The sequence below is a fragment of the Globicephala melas genome, chromosome 11 (assembly GCF_963455315.2).
Source record: "Globicephala melas chromosome 11, mGloMel1.2, whole genome shotgun sequence".
Lineage (NCBI taxonomy): Eukaryota > Metazoa > Chordata > Mammalia > Artiodactyla > Delphinidae > Globicephala > Globicephala melas.
Window position 1 is genome coordinate 68513013 of NC_083324.2, and position 16676 is coordinate 68529688.

Here is a 16676-nt window from a genome sequence, read left to right on the forward strand (position 1 = left end):
TCACCCCCAGCTCTAATGTTTGACTGACTGAGGTTGACATCCTATCTCTTAGCAGACACAGAATTTGGGGGAAATATCACACAATCTATGTGAACCTTAGTTTAGTCATCTATAAAACATGTATTATGAAGTAATAGGGAAGAAGCTTTTGTATTCTACTACAAGTTAATCACTAAAGGGATGTTGCCTATAAGCTTAAAGTATGCATAATGGCTCATCTCCGGGAACCCTGTTTCCCAGGTAATGAGCATTAAGCTAAAATACCTTTGTTTAGCTCACAGGAAACATCCTGACCAGACCCACCCATGAATGACTGCAGGGAGGAAGAAATTAACGCATCTCCTCCGGAGGCTGATGGGAATCAGGAAGTGTTGGACTTTACTCCCTCCCCTTTTAGTATAAAAGGAGCCTGAACTCTAACTCAGGCAGGATGGTTCTTTGGGGCATGAGCCCACTATCTTCTCGGTTTGCCGGCTTTCCGAATAAAGTCATCATTCCTTGCCCCAATAACTCGTCTCGCAATTATTGGCGAGCAGTACGAGCTTAGACTCTGTAACAATGATACCCACTTGCTTAAATGAGAGGCTTTCCCTGGTACCTCTAAAAAAAACTTTCCCCAGGTGGATGAGTGAAGGGATTAAGGCAGACCATCTGTGTTAGAAGCACCTGGGATGCTTATTCAAACATAATTGAACCTTCTGGAGGTGGAGGCCAGGAATCTGCATTTTTAACAGTCATTCCAGGTGCTTCTTACACGTAGTTAAATTTAGAGCCACCGGATTATAACATCTTCCAATTTTGCCCCTCCTTACTCCCACTGCCACGTGTATGGGCCTAATAACTTCCCATAATGCTCTGGGCTCACTCTGACCTCCATCCATCTCATTCCTGTCCGGTACACTACTGACTGATCTTTCTTCCTGAAAGGTAGTTCCAGTCATGCTGTGCCCTGGAATAAAAATCTCCAACGGCTAGATCTTGTCTGCCAAATCCTTGCTTTCATACCTTTCCAATCTTAATGTTCTCACCTGCTCCCTTACTGGGTTCCTGCTGAACAGATTTATTAACTGTCACAGAACAAGCTCTATGCTTTGCAACTTCCCTACCTTTGTTTCCATGTGAATGCCACACTTCACTGCTCCAAGTCCTAGCCCTTCCCTCAAGGGCTATTTCACACGCCATCTCCTCTATGAGTCCTTTTCTGTTTGCTTGACCTGATGTGATTTCTTTCTCCTTTAAGTCCTTGTCATTCTTTGCACCTCTCTTATGATTTTCATATTCCACTTTATGCTATTTTGTACTATTTTTATCCACTGTGCCATGAGTTCCAGGAAGGCAAAGACTATGTTAGTAAGCTCAGTGGCTAGCATAGTGTGTGGAACCAAGTTGGACCTCAATAAATGTTTGCTAAATACATGAGTGATTCCACATGACTAGGCTGTAAGCCAGGAAGGCAGACACTTCTGTAACTCCTGTGGCACTTAGCAGTGTTTTATATCCAGTAGGTATTAGAAATATGGTGAATTAAATTTAACATCTGTCAACTTTTTCTCCTTTGATGACAAATTATTTAAAAATCACAACACAGACAAGATTTCAATACTGAACACTAGACTTTACTGACTTTTTTTTTTAACAGTAATAACCATGACTGTCTTTGGAACCTTAAATGGAATATGCATCCCTATTTAGGAATACTAAAATTATACTAAAGTAAGGTGACTATTTTCCCTATGGTTAAGACCATTTACTTCATGAGACATACTTAGATTCTAACTGTATTCCCTTTATAGCATATGACATAATGAGCTTTCAAAAGTAGAAGTTCTATTTTCATTTAAATTACTAAATGCAGAATATCTTTAACACACACGTGTGTATATGCATATATATGTCTATAGATAAAAATATAGCCACTTAGTGTTTTAAATTAAAATTATTTTTTGTGATAATTGTAGATTTACATGCAGCTGTAAGAAATAATGCAGAGAGATCCCATGTACCCACTACCCGGTTTTTCCCAATGGTAACATCTTGTAAAACGATATTAAAATATCACAACAAGGACATTGGCATTGATACAATCCACTGATTTAGTTCAGATGTCCCAGTTTTGCTTATGCTCACGTGTGTGTATGTGCTTTAGTTCTATGCATAGCTGTGTGTATCCGCAGCCACAGTTGAGATACAGAAGAGTCCTTCCCTACAAGGATCCATCACTGGACTCATATAACCATTCCCGCTTCCCTCCCTAGCTCCTGTCAACCACTAACCTGTGATCTACTTCTCTAATTCTGCCATTTAATGAATATTACAAAATTGAAATCACAAAGCATATTACCTTCGGGAATTGGCTTTTTACACTCAGCATAGTTCCCTGGAGGTTCATCCAAGTTGTTAAGTGTATCAATAGTTCATTCCTTTTTGTAATTGCTGTTCTATTAAACTTAAAGATCCATAGTTTACATCAGGGTTCACTCTGTGTTGTAAATTCTATGGGTTTTGACAAATGCATGAAGTTATGTACCCACCATTGCAGTATCATATATAATAGTTTCACTGCCCCCAAATCCTCTGTGCTTCACCTATTCATCCCTCTATCCCTGGAAACCCTCCTCAATCACTGGCGACCACTGATATTTTACTGTTTCAATAGTTCTGCCTTTTCCAGAATGTCATACAGTTGGAATTGTACAGTGTATAGATTTTTCATACTGGCTTTTGCACTTAGCAATATGCATTTAAGGTTCCTCCATGTCTTTCTGTGGTTTAATAGCTCATTTCTTTTTATTGCCAAATAATATTCCACTGCATGGATGTACCACGGTTTGTTTTCTATTTGCCTATTGAGGGATATATTGGTTGCTTTTGGTTTTTTGGCAATTATGAATAAGGCTGGTATATCCATTTGTGGGTAGGTTTTTGTGCTGTTATAAATTTTCAGCTCAGTTAAATACCTAGGAGTATGACTGCTAGATGATATGGTAAGACTATACTTAGTTTTGTTAGAAATTGGAAACTGTCTTCCAAAGTGGCTGTACCATTTTGCATTCCCACCAGCAATGAATGAGAGTTCCAGTTGTTCTGCCTTCTTGTTAGCATTTGGTATTGCCAGTTTAAAATTTTTAAAAGGTGTGTAGTGGTATCTTCTGTTTTAACTACAATTCTTTAATGACAGAAGATGTTGAGCATCTTTCATATAATTATTTATCATCTACATATCTTCTTCAGTGAGGTGTCTCTTCAGATCTTTTTCTCATTTCTTAATTGAGTTGTTTTCTTATTGTTGAGTTTTAAGAGTTCTTTGAATGTTTTGGATACAAGTCCTTTATCAGATATGTGTTTGGAAATATTTTCTCTAAGTCTCTGGTTTGTCTTTTTAGTCTATTGACAGTGTCTTTCAGAGAGCAGATGTTTTGAATTTTAATGAATTCTACTTATGTATTTTTTCTTTCACAGATCATGCTTTGGTCTTGTATCTAAAAACTCATTGCCAAATGACTAGAGCGATAATTGCAAAAAGTGACTGACTTTAGCTTGGTGCCCTGACAGCATGTATACAAAGTCTACAGGTAGTCAATAGGCATATGCTTCTGCAAGGGCAGAGAGGTAGAATTCATTGGAATATAAGAGAAGAAGAAACAGAAAAGGCAGAGTACATGTGAGAAAAACAAGAGCATCCATCATGTGATTTGGGGGAAGCTGTGTTGCTCAGTGGTAAGGAACCTGTTACTGAGGTTATTATTGTACAATATCAAAATGACCTTGAATTCCATTTTCCATGGTTAAGCCAAGTTTAAGAATGTGGAAGGAATCAAATGTGTATATTGTCATTGCCCCTCAAATCGATGACTGCAGGAGAGGACCAAGGTCAACAGACATTTTGCCTACTGCTTTTGGATGGTATTCAGAGTGCTTGGGACATTCCAGCTCACAACAAATAACGCCAGTCAGCCTAACTCATAGGATTTCAGAGTTAGAGCTTGTCCCAGTTCAAAAGTGTGTGAAACCAGATTAACAGTGCGTACGCTTAATCCAATCCAGGTACAGCAAAAGTCACACCCCATTATAAAGAATTGCTTTCTACCTTAATGAAAGGCAAATCCTCTAAAACCCCCAGAAAACTAGCAGACTCAATACCAGTCAAATCCCATTATCCCCACACCAAAAGACTATGCAGCTCTTGAGTTGTTTTGGAATTTTATACTATTGAATATATATGAAGTAAACAGGCCATAGTCCTGGCATATGGGAATCTTTTTTCTTAATGAGAATCTTCTCATTTTTATTTTAATGAGGTTTGTTATCATGTAATTATAGTCTGAAATGTAAGATAAGAAAATCTTTCAAACCACTTTTGTATGCGTGTGCGTGTGTGTGTGTGTGTGTGTGTGTGTGTGTGTGTGGTAGTTCATTGAAAACATCTGTTTTGAAACTGAGGGCACTTCTGACTTGAGTTAGTGAACTCATTCTCCAACAAGAGGACAAAGCTACTAAAGAAGGAGTAGTAGTTTAAGACAGAAAGCTGGCACCAGCTATAGAGACAATCTGACCAACACTGAGAACCACTACTAAATGCCAGGCACACTGGGAAGTGCAGAGACACAGAGTGAATTAAGGCTTTGTCCTTGCTCTCAAGAGGCTTAAGGTGCCCGATTCAAGATGGTGGAGGAGTGAGACGTGGAGATCACCTTCCTCCCCACAAATACATCAGAAATACATCTCCATGTGGAACAACTCCTACAGAACACCTACTGAATGCTGGCAGAAGACCTCAGACTTCCAAAAAGGCAAGAAACTCCCCACGTACCTGGGTAGGGCAAAAGAAAAAAGAAAAAACAGAGACAAAAGAATAGGGATGGGACCTGCACCACTGGGAGGGAGCTGTGAAGGGGAAAAAGTTTCCACACACTTGGAAGCCCTTTCACTGGCGGAGACAGGGGTGGGCGGGGAGGGAAGCTTCGGAGCCACGGAGGAGAGCGCAGCAACAGGGGTGCAGAGGGCAAAGCGGAGAGATTCCCGCACAGAGGACTGGTGCCAACCAGCGCTCACCAGCCTGAGAGGCTTCTCTGCTCACCCGCCAGGGCTGGTGGGGGCTGAGAGCTGAGGTTCCGGCTCCGGAGCTTGGACCTCAGGGAGAGGACTGTGGTTGGCTGTGTGAACACAGCCTAAAGGGGGCTAGTGCATCACAGCTAGCCGGGAGGGAGTCTGGGAAAAAGTCTGGAACTGTCTAAGAGGCAAGAGACCATTGTTCCAGGATGCGTGAGGAGAGGGAATTCAGAGCACTGCCTAAACGATCTCCAGAAGACAGGCGGAAGCCGTGGCTATCAGCATGGACCCCAGAGACGGGCATGAAATGCTAAGGCTGCTGCTGCAGCCACCAAGAAGCCTGTGTGCAAGCACAGGTCAGTATCGACACCTCCCCTCCCGGGAGCCTGTGCAGCCTGCCACTGCCAGGGTCCCATGATCCAGGGACAACTTCCCCAGGAGAACACACGGCATACCTCAGGCTGGTGCAACGTCACGCTGGCCTCTGCTGCCACAGGCTTGCCCCGCATTCCGTACCCCTCCCTCCCCCCGGCCTGAGTGAGCCAGAGCCCCCTAATCAGCTGCTCCTTTAACCCCGTCCTGTCTGAGCAAAGAACAGATGCCCTCAGACAACCTACATGCAGAGGCGGGGCCAAATCCAAAGCTGAACCCCAGGAACTGTTCGAAAAAAGAAGAGAAAGGGAAATTTCTCCCAGCAGCCTCAGGAGCAGCAGATTAAATCTCCACAATCAACTTGATGTACCCTGCATCTGTGGAATACCTGAATAGACAATGAATTATCCCAAATTGAGGCTGTGGACTTTAGGAACAACTATATATATATATATATATATATATATATATATATATATATATATATATATATATATATATATTTCCCTCTTCTCTTTTTGTGAGTGTGTATGTGTATGCTTCTTTGGTGATTTTGTCTGTATAGCTTTGCTTTTACCATTTGTCCTAGGGTTCTGTCTGTTCATTTTATTTATTGATTGATTTTTAGTATAGTTTTTAGCATTTGTTATCATTGGTGGATTTATTTTTTGGTTTGGTTGCTCTCTTCTTTCTTTCTTTCTTTTTTTTATTACTTTTTAAGTTTTTTATTTTTAATAATTACTGTTTATTTTAATAACTTTATGTTATTTTACTTTCTTTCTTTTTTTCTCCCTTTTCTTTTGAGCCGTGTGGCTGACAGGGTCTTGGTGCTCCGGCCAGACGTCAGGCCTCTGCTTCTGAGGTGGGAGAGCCGAGTTCAGGACATTGGTCCACCACAGACCTCCTGGCTCCATGTAATATCAAACAGCGAAAGCTCTCCTAGAGAGCTCCATCTCAACGTTAAGACGCAGCTCCACTCAATGACCAGAAAGCTACAGTGCTGGACACCCCATGCCAAACAACTAGCAAGACAGGAACACAACCCCACCCATTAGCAGAGAGGCTGCCTAAAATCATAATAAGGTCATAGACACCCCAAAACACACCACTGGACGTGGTCCTGCCCACCAGAAAGACAAGATCCAGCCTCATCCTCCAGAACACAGGCACTAGTCCCCTCCACCAGGAAGCCTACACAATCCACTGAACCAACCTAACCCACTGGGGGCAGACACCAAAAACAATGGGAATTACGGACCTGCAGTCTGTGAAAAGGAGACCGAAACACAATAAGCTAAGACAAATGAGAAGACAGAGAAACACACAGCAGATGAAGGAGCAAGGTAAAAACCCACCAGACCAAACAAATGAAGAGGAAATAGGCAGTCCACCTGAAAAAGAATTCAGAGTAATGATAGTAAAGTTGTTCCAAAATCTGGGAAATAGAATGGAGAAAATACAAGAAATGTTTAACAAGGACCTAGAAGAACTAAAGAGCAAACAAACAATGATGAACAACACAATAAATGAAATTTAAAATTCTCTAGAAGGAATCAATAGCAGAATAACTGAGGCTGAGAACGGATGAGTGACCTGGAAGATAAAATAGTGGAAATAACTACTGCAGAGCAGGATAAAGAAAAAGAATGAAAAGAATTGAGGACAGTCTCAGAGACCTCTGGGACAAACACTAAATGCACCAACATTTGAATCATAGGGGTCCCAGAAGAAGAAGAGAAATAGAAAGGGACTGAGAAAATATTTGAAGAGATTATAGTTGACAACTTCCCTAATATAGGAAAGGAAATAGTTAATCAAGTCCAAGAAGCACAGAGAGTCCCGTACAAGAAAAATCCAAGGAGAAACACGCCAAAACACATATTAATCAAACTATCAAAAATTAAATACAAAGAAAAAATATTAAAAGCAGCAAGGGAAAAACAACAAATAACATACAAGGGAATCCCCATAAGGTTAACAGCTGATCTTTCAGCAAAAACTCTGCAAGCCAGAAGGGAGTGGCAGGACATATTTAAAGTGATGAAAGGGAAAAACCTACAATCAAGATTACTCTACCCAGCAAGGATCTCATTCTGATTTGACAGAGAAATTAAAACAGACAAGCAAAAGCTAAGAGAATTCAGCACCACCAAACCAGCTTTACAAGGTATGCTAAAGGAATTTCTCTAGGCAGGAAACACAAGAGAAGGAAAAGAACTACAATAAAAAACCCAAAACAATTAAGAAAATGGTAATAGGAACATACATATCGATAATTACCTTAAATGTAAATGGATTAAATGCTCCAACCAAAAGACATAGACTGGCTGAATGGATACAAAAACAAGACCTGCATATATGCTGTCTACAAGAGACCTCCTTCAGACCTAGGGACACATACAGACTGGAAGAGAGGGTAGGGAAAAAGATATTCCATGCAAATGGAAATCAAAAGAAAGCTGGAGTAGCAATTCTCATATCAGACAAAATAGACTTTAAAATAAAGACTATTACAAGAGAAACAAGGACACTACATAATGATCAAAGGATCAATCCAAGAAGAAGATATAACAATTGTAAATATTTATGCACCCAACATAGGAGCACCTCCATACATAAGGCAAACAGCACCTCAATACATATGCTAACAGTCATAAAAGGAGAAATCTACAGTAACACAATCATAGTAGGGGACTTTAATACCCTAATTTCACCAAGGGACAGATCATCCAAACAGAAAATAAATAAACACAAACTTTTAAATGATACATTAAACAAGATGGACTTAATTGATATTTATAGGACATTACATCCAAAAACAACAGAATACACTTGCTTCTCAACTGCTCATGGAACATTCTCCAGGATAGATCATATCCTGGGTCACAAATCAAGCCTTGGTAAATTTAAGAAAATTGAAGTCATATCAAGATTCTTTTCTAACCACAATGCTATGAGACTAGATATCAGTTACAGGAAAAAATCTGTAAAAAATACAAACACATGGAGGCTAAACGATACACTACTTAATAACCAAGAGATCACTGAAGAGATCAAAGAGGAAATAAAAAAATACCTAGAAACAAATGACAATGAAAACACAATGACCAAAATCCTATGGGATGCAGCAAAAGCAGTTCTAAGAGGGAAGTTTATAGCAATACAATCCTACCTCGAGAAACAAGAAACATCTCAAATAAACAACCTAACCTTACACCTAAAGCAATTAGAGAAAGAAGAACAAAAAAACCCCAAAGTTAGCAGAAGGAAAGAAATCATAAAGATCAGATGAGAAATAAATGAAAAAGAAATGAAGGGAACAACAGCAAAGATCAATAAAACTAAAAGATGGTTCTTTGAGAAGATAAACAAAATTGATAAACCATTCGCCAGACTCATCAAGTAAAAAAGAGAGAAGACTCAAATCAATAGAATTAAAAATGAAAAAGGAGAAGTAACAACTGACACTGCATACAAAGGATCATGAGAGATTACTACAAGCAACTATATGACAATAAAATGGACAACCTGTAAGAAACGGACACATTCTTAGAAAAGTACAACCTTCCAAGACTAAATCAGAAAGAAATTGAAAATATAAACAGACCAATCACAAGCACTGAAATTGAAAGTGTGACTAAAACTTTTCCAACAAACAAAAGCCCAGGACCAGATGGCTTCATAGGCAAATTCTATCAAACATTTAAAGAAGAGCTAACACCTATCCTTCTCAAACTCTTCCAAAATATAGCAGAGTGAGGAACACTCCCAAACTCATTCTACGAGGCCACCATCACCCTGATACCAAAACCAGACAAAGATGTCACAAAGACTACAGGCCAATGTCACTGATGGACATAGATGCAAAAACCCTCAACAAAAACCTAGCAAAGAGAATCCAACAGCACATTAAAAGGATCACACACCATGATCAACTGGGGTTTATCCAAGGAATGTAAGCATTCCCCAATATACGCAAATCAATGTGATACACCATATTAACAAATCGAAGGAGAAAAACCACATGATCATCTCAATAGATGAAAAAAAAGCTTTTGACAAAATTCAACACCCATTTATGATAAAAACCCTTCAGAAAGTAGGCATAGAGGGAACTTACCTCAACATAATAAACGCCATATATGACAAACCCAGTCAACATTGTTCTCAATGGTGAAAAGGGAAACCATTTCTGCTGAGATCAGGAACAAGACAAGGTTGCCCTTGTCTCACCACTCTTATTCAACATAGTTTTGGAAGTTTTAGCCATAGCAATCAGAGAAGAAAAAGAAATAAAAGGAGTCCAAATCAGAAAAGAAGTAAAGCTGTCACTGTTTGCAGATGACATGATACTATAAATAGAGAATCCTAAAGATGCTACCAAAAAACTACTAGAGCTAATCAATGAATCTCGTAAAGTAGCAGGATACAAAATCAATGCACAGAAATCTCTTGCATTCCTATATACTAACGATGAAAAATCTGAAAGAGAAATTAAGGAGACACTCCCATTTACCACTGCAACAAAAAGAATAAAATACCTAGGAATAAACCTACCTAAGGAGACAAAAGACCTGTATGCAGAAAACTATAAGACACTGATGAAAGAAATTAAAGATGATCCAAACAGACGGAGAGATATACCATGTTCTTGGATTGGAAGAATCAACATTGTGAAAATGACTATACTACCCAAAGTAATCTACAGATTCAATGCAGTCCCTATCAAACTACCAATGGCATTTTTCACAGAATTAGAACAAAAAATTTCACAATTTGTATGGAAACAAAAGACACCCAATAGCCAAAGCAATCTTGAGAAAGAAAAACAGAGCTGGAGGAATCTGGCTCCCAGACCTCAGACAATACTACAAAGCTACAGTAATCAAGACAGTACGATACTGGCACAAAAACAGAAATATAGATCAATGGAACAGGATAAACTCACGCACATATGATCACCTTATTTTTGATAAAGGAGGCAAGAATATACAATGGAGAAAAGACACCCTCTTCAATAAGTAGTGTAGGGAAAACCGGACAGCTACATGTAAAAGAATGAAATTAGAACACCTCCTAACACCATACACAAAAATAAACTCAAAATGGATTAGAGACCTAAATGTAAGACTGGACACTGTAAAACTCTTAGAGGAAAACATAGGAAGAACACTCTATGACACTCTAAGAACACTCAAAATGAATTAAAGACCTAAATGTAATGGCAGACACTATAAAACACTTAGAGGAAAACATAGGCAGAACACTCTATGACATAAATCACAAGAAGATCCTTTCTGACCCACCTCCTAGAGAAATGGAAATAAAACCAAAAATAAACAAATGGGACCATAAATAAGATGAAAAGACAGCTCCCAGAATGGGAGAAAGTATTTGCAAATGAAGCCACTGACAAAGGATTAATTTCCAAAATTTACAAGCAGCTCATGCAGTTCAATATCAAAAAAACAACCCAACCCCCAAATGGACATTTCTCCAAAGAAGATATAGAGAGACTGCCAACAAACCAATGAAAGGATGCTCAACATCACTAATCATTAGCAAAATGCAAATCAAAACTACAATGAGGTATCACTTCACACCAGTCAGAATGGCCATCATCCAAAAATCTACAAACAATAAATGCTGGAGAGGGTGTGGAGAAAAGGGAACCCTCTTGCACTGTTGGTGAGAATGTAAATTGATACAGCCACTATGGAGAACAGTATGGAAGTTCCTTAAAAAACTAAAAATAGAACTACCATATGAGCCAGCAATCCCATTACTGGGCATATACCCTGAGAAAACCATAATTCAAAAAGAGTCATGTACCACAATGTTCACTGCAGTTCTATTTACAATAGCCAGGACATGGAAGCAACCTAAGTGTCCACTGACAGATGAATGGATAAAGAAGATGTGGCACATATATACAATGGAATATTACTCAGCCATAAAAAGAAACGAAATTGAGTTATTTGTAGTGAGGAGAATGGCCCTAGAGTCTGTCATACAGAGTGAAGTATGTCAGAAAGAGAAAAACAAATACCGTATGCTAACACATATATATGGAATTAAAAAAAGAAAAAAGGTTATGATGAACCTAGGGGCAGGACAGGAATAAAGATGCAGATGTAGAGAATGGACTTGAGGATACGGGGAGGGGGAAGGGTAAGCTGGGACGAAGTGAGAGAGTAGCACGGACATATATACACTGCCAAATGTAAAACAGCTACTGGGAAGCAGCTGAATAGCACAGGGAGATCAACTTGGTGCTTTGTGACCACCTCGAGGGGTGGGATAGGGTGGGTGGGAGGGAGATGCAAGAGGGAGGAGATATGGGGATCTATGTATACATATAACCGATTCACTTTGTTATACAGCAGAAACTAACACACAATTGTAAAGCAATTATACTCCAATAAAGATGTTAAAAAAAAAAGTGGCTTAAGGCTATCTCTAGCAGGACAATAGAAAATATCTAGATCACTTCTTATTCTTTTGTGAAGGGGAGAAGAGCCACCAAATAAATCCTATCTTATGAGGTCACTAATCTTTGAACGCTAGACATTGGAGGTTGGATGGTTGTTAAATATTATATAATTCAATGTCCACATTTTACATACAAAAAGAAACCCAGGAAAGTGAAAAAAAACTTATCTGAGATTGCAGGTTTGGGGCTAGAACCCAAATTTCCTGACTTCTAATCAAGTGCTCTTTTCTCTATATCACACTACCTCTCTTAGAGGTCAAAGGACTTTTCTCTTCCCATAGTTAGGCTGCACCTAATTATATCAATTAGACTCAGACTCACAGGGCTCACGTTGCTCTCCCTTTACACTCTCATCTTCAAAATGTCTCCTTCATAGTTTCAATTTAACAGATAATATCTAAAAATTTTAAGGACTTACTTGGGCATAGGTGGAAGAGAGACTACCAATGCAATTAAGGCATACTTCTTTCCTCTGAGCAATGTATGTAAATGTAAACATCTGGTGCAGTATTCTCAGACACCCAAGTTATATATGTGAAACGCATCACCACCACCCACTCAAGTTTTCTAATGGAAATCTCCCTTTTAGGTCAATTACTCCTAATTCTCTAGGTCCTGTGGTAAAATCTTGAAGCTATTTTTGCTATTCTGGCATGAGAGTGAGAGTATCTTGCTTTTAATCCTTGTTCTACCATTAACCAATTAGTTTTGAAACCCTGGGCAAGTCCTACCTCTCTGAGCTTCATCTCCTCAGTCAGTAAAATGACTAGAGCACCAACTTGCTGTGATTCACCTTCTTTGCAAAACCAATCAAGTCCAAGGTGCTAGGCATAATCTTTCTTTCAGTCTTTCTTTTTCTCCTTTTCTCTCTTTCTCCCTCTCTCTCTTCCTTCCCTTCTTTCTTTCTATTTATTTATTGCATATCTCTCAGATTTCTCTCTCCTCCATGTTCATCATAGCCAAGCCCTTCTTTTTTGGATTATTACTAAACAAGCTATCAAGCTCTTCCGTGTAGATATGACTTGTTAAAAACGATTTTAAACAAGAGTTAGCCCAGAGGTATACAGGTTAGACTGGAGGCTAGAAAACTAATTAAGAAGCCTTTAGAATAAAGACCAATCTCACACCAAAAGCCTGTCATTCAAATCCCTCAAAAGCTGGCTTCCGTTGGCCTTCCTGCTTTTACTTCACATGACTCCTCAACACATGGCCTTTATGTATTTAATGCTGCTGTTTCTATCCTTCCTACGAGGAAAGTGCTTCCTTTTCCTGAAGTTATTTCCAATAGCTTCTTTAAAATCAATTTCTTCCATGGAGTCAGTAATGTTTCCTTTCTCTTAACTTTTATACACATATTAACAGTGCCAACAATAATCCCCTTTTCTAACTCCCTCTAGTAAATATTGTTAGCATAAAAAAAGATGAGCTGTAAAAACTCTTAACATTAACAGAAGAATGTATATAAAGGTTATATAACCTATTTTCTTTATTATCTCTTCTTGTTTCCTTTGCAAATTAAAATAAGCAAATGGTTGTTGACCTTTTTGGTAGAGGATTAATATATACTTTAAACTGCTTTAGAATATGTAATAGGAAAAATATTACCATGCATTTTCTTGGCTCTACCAACATTCTGAAGATGTCTGGACAAAAGTATATGAATTGTTACTAATTAATATATGTATAATTTAGGCAAATATTCAAACAAGCAGTGAGTAATGTTATATAAATGCTTGCAGAGTAACTTATTCCAGTAAGAGATAAGCTCTGAAGACTCTATTTACATTTCAGTTATGAAACAGTCAGTGCCAATCTGACCAAATGCGTGTCAATGTTAGTCAATAACAGCAGAGAAGCGTTTGGGGAAAACTTAAAGTTTCATTTTCTCTCTTTCAGATTCTCTTATTGCTAATTTGGATACCTTCTTCAGAGAAAGGCCACAACTAGAGGAGTAAAAGGGTTTAATGTGGCAAGAGCAAAGTAGTACTGTCACATCCCATCAATCCTCTCAGCGCCCATTCTCCGAGAATATTCACTGCATTCGTTCGTGCCGACTCCAAAAAAGATTGTCTCAAGAAATGAATTTCAAGCAGTTTTGGGTCCCATCACTACTGTCTATTTGTTGTAACTGAAAAAAAATATCCACTATATTGCAAAAAGATTCTGTTATCCAGTATTTGTTAATTATGATTGAGACCAGAAACATACAAAGTTTCAAAGAAAACAAATGAAGGGAACATCTGAAAGTAATTTTCCCCCATTCTTTGTTGTTCTGCTACTCACGGCAAATCTTCCAAACTGGAGGCTTCATGTCTTGGATCCAATAGATCATAACCACATTCATTGTAGATTTCCAAATAGGAAATGTGCGTTGTATATATTTTGCTGCTGTCCTGATTGGGAAAGAGAAAGACATTATTACATGGCTATAAATCACGATTCGGCTTAGAGAAAGATGAACACATTTATCACTAGTTTCCTCACAGTTTCCCTCCTTCATTCTCTCACTTTGTATGGTTTACATTTTCAGTTCGTGACACTTTCAAGTTGCCAGTTACCATATGTATGAGGCTTTTTTTTCCCCAATAGCCAACACCCATGATTACAAGCAACTTCAGTCTGTTATTTTTTATTAGTTCCACATTATACATAAAAAGTCAATATACACTTAAAATGAGCCAACTTGGTTGCAGAACTGTATAACACACCATTTTTTACTTTCCAGACAGAAAAAAGAACAGAATACAGAATTCTTCAGTTTAAAAATTTCAGTAGCCAAAGAGTTACCATCTTCAATCATAATTCCTTTTTAACTTTTCTAATATTCAAATTTCCAATGACAGATAACAGACAATAAATAGATATGGAAAGTGAATTCCAGGGAACATAAATAGTTTAGATCAATCAGGTAACAGTAAGAGTGGACACTAACAGTTCACTACCTGTACTTTACCTGTTGGGTTAATTTTCCTTGCCCAAGTGGCTAATTAGGGATATTCAACTGTTGGTTAGGGAGAGGTATTTTCTGTGGGTCATTGCTGAAATGCAATAATACAGGCATCAATGTAATTAGGATAAAAGTCAAGGTGACTGGTCCTACTCTCAGTTCTGCCAACAGACAAAAAGGACCCACTCCCTCTGAGATGGAATAAAAAAGGGATTTTTTTCAGGTCTCGAGAAAATTCCAAGCTCACTTTTTCAATACCAAATATCAATAATAGCACTTCTTGTTTCCCCCAAAACACAAATGCTTCCATTTCTCTGAATATTAGAGTCTTGCTACTTATAAGAGGAGAATATATTTGTGTCTTCTGGCAAGAAGGTCGGCAGATTGTCAGAGTGGATATTCACAGAGAGGATTCTCATCTATATCCAGGACAATCCATCTGACAGGTGTTATTCAAAGAAGGAGAAGACCAAGTCACAGAGATGGGGGAGAGAACAGTGGCCTGCAAATTCAAAGCTGGAATGCTAGTCATACTAGCTCTGAGCCCCTACCAAGTCAGGCCTCTGTTTCCACACTCATTAAGGTGAAGAAACTGGATAACGACTCCCTCGGCATTCTTCAGATTAAAACGAATATGATTCTCTGGTCCTAAAATGTCTCAAACTATCCAAATAAAGATACTACCATTTCATAAAAATGAAATAATACATGCAAAACTAAGGCAGCTCTCAGCCAGCACAGGACTGTAGTGAAACACTCAAGCTACAGCTGAAATTCCATGTTTGGTGTTCTGTGAAGGTGACAGCACAGACTGAATCTTTACTAATCAAGTTTTTCCCAACCAAATGCCAGAAAGCCTGTTGATGTGGGTGACTCTGGCTGCTTATGCTGACAAACAGTCTATCAATTATATTGATAGAGCTATCAACAGTCTATCATGACTAAAGTAACCTCATTTAGTAATGGCATCGTATCAGCATAATTTTGGGGATTATAGCTTGAATTAGTGCAGGAATCAGAGACTACAAATACTAGACAGACTGAGTGGTCTTTAGTCTAATCCAGTGTTTCCTAAAATATTACTTAAAATACTTGTGGAAAAAAGTGTTCCATGATCAGCATACATACTGTCCATCTCTGAAAGATTCTCAGAGCAAGTTAAAGCCCATGGGGAATCACTCAGCAACATCCTGAGATCCTGTTTAAAACAACGTATTTCTAAAACTTATCTGAACATATGTGAAATATCCCATAGATTACGGTTTGAGATTTTAGCATACGTTTATGAGTTCCTCTTAGCATCAGACAAAACTGGGTTAGAACACTGGATCTGCCTTTATAACTGAGTGATCCTGCACCCTTAACCTCAGTTGTTTAATCACGAAATTGGGGATAATAACCTTTAGAATATGGCAGAACTGCTGTGACAGAGGAATAAGGTTCTGTATTTTAAATCCTACCAAAAATGTGTGGCCTGCTAATAGGCACCAATAAATCATTGCTGTTGCTGAGGTTATTATTATTGCTGTTATTATTATTATTATTATTATTTCTGAAAGCCTCCAAATAGAGAATTCAGTATGTGAATACAAAAGGAAAGGAAAAGAAAGGCAAAAAGAGCAGCCAACTTCTACGTTCATCAGCAGTGGAGAAACTCTCTTCTTTCAGAAACTAGAAGAAATAATAAAAAGTCAGGAAAATGGCAAGTCCATTGCCCAGAGATGATAGGGATAATGCCTTTGGCTCCTCTGGCTTCTGCATTTTCTGGGCTTTTGTTGGAATACACACTTAAAATTCACTGAGCTATGTGGCAGC

General features: G+C 38.5%; 1 protein-coding gene across 4 annotated transcripts in view; it reads right to left on the reverse strand.

Annotated features, from left to right (window-relative positions):
• The window catches only part of KIF6 (kinesin family member 6), a 389797-nt gene that overhangs the window by 291837 nt on the left and 81284 nt on the right, over positions 1 to 16676 (reverse strand). For 3 of the 4 annotated variants that reach the window (XM_060307977.1, XM_060307976.1, XM_060307978.1), the window contains one exon: positions 14198 to 14307. In XM_060307977.1, coding sequence (XP_060163960.1) covers positions 14198 to 14307 — 110 coding nt within the window. Of the gene's footprint in view, positions 1 to 14197; positions 14308 to 16676 lie in introns of those variants that run through there. The other variant, XM_060307979.1, reaches the window with a different exon arrangement.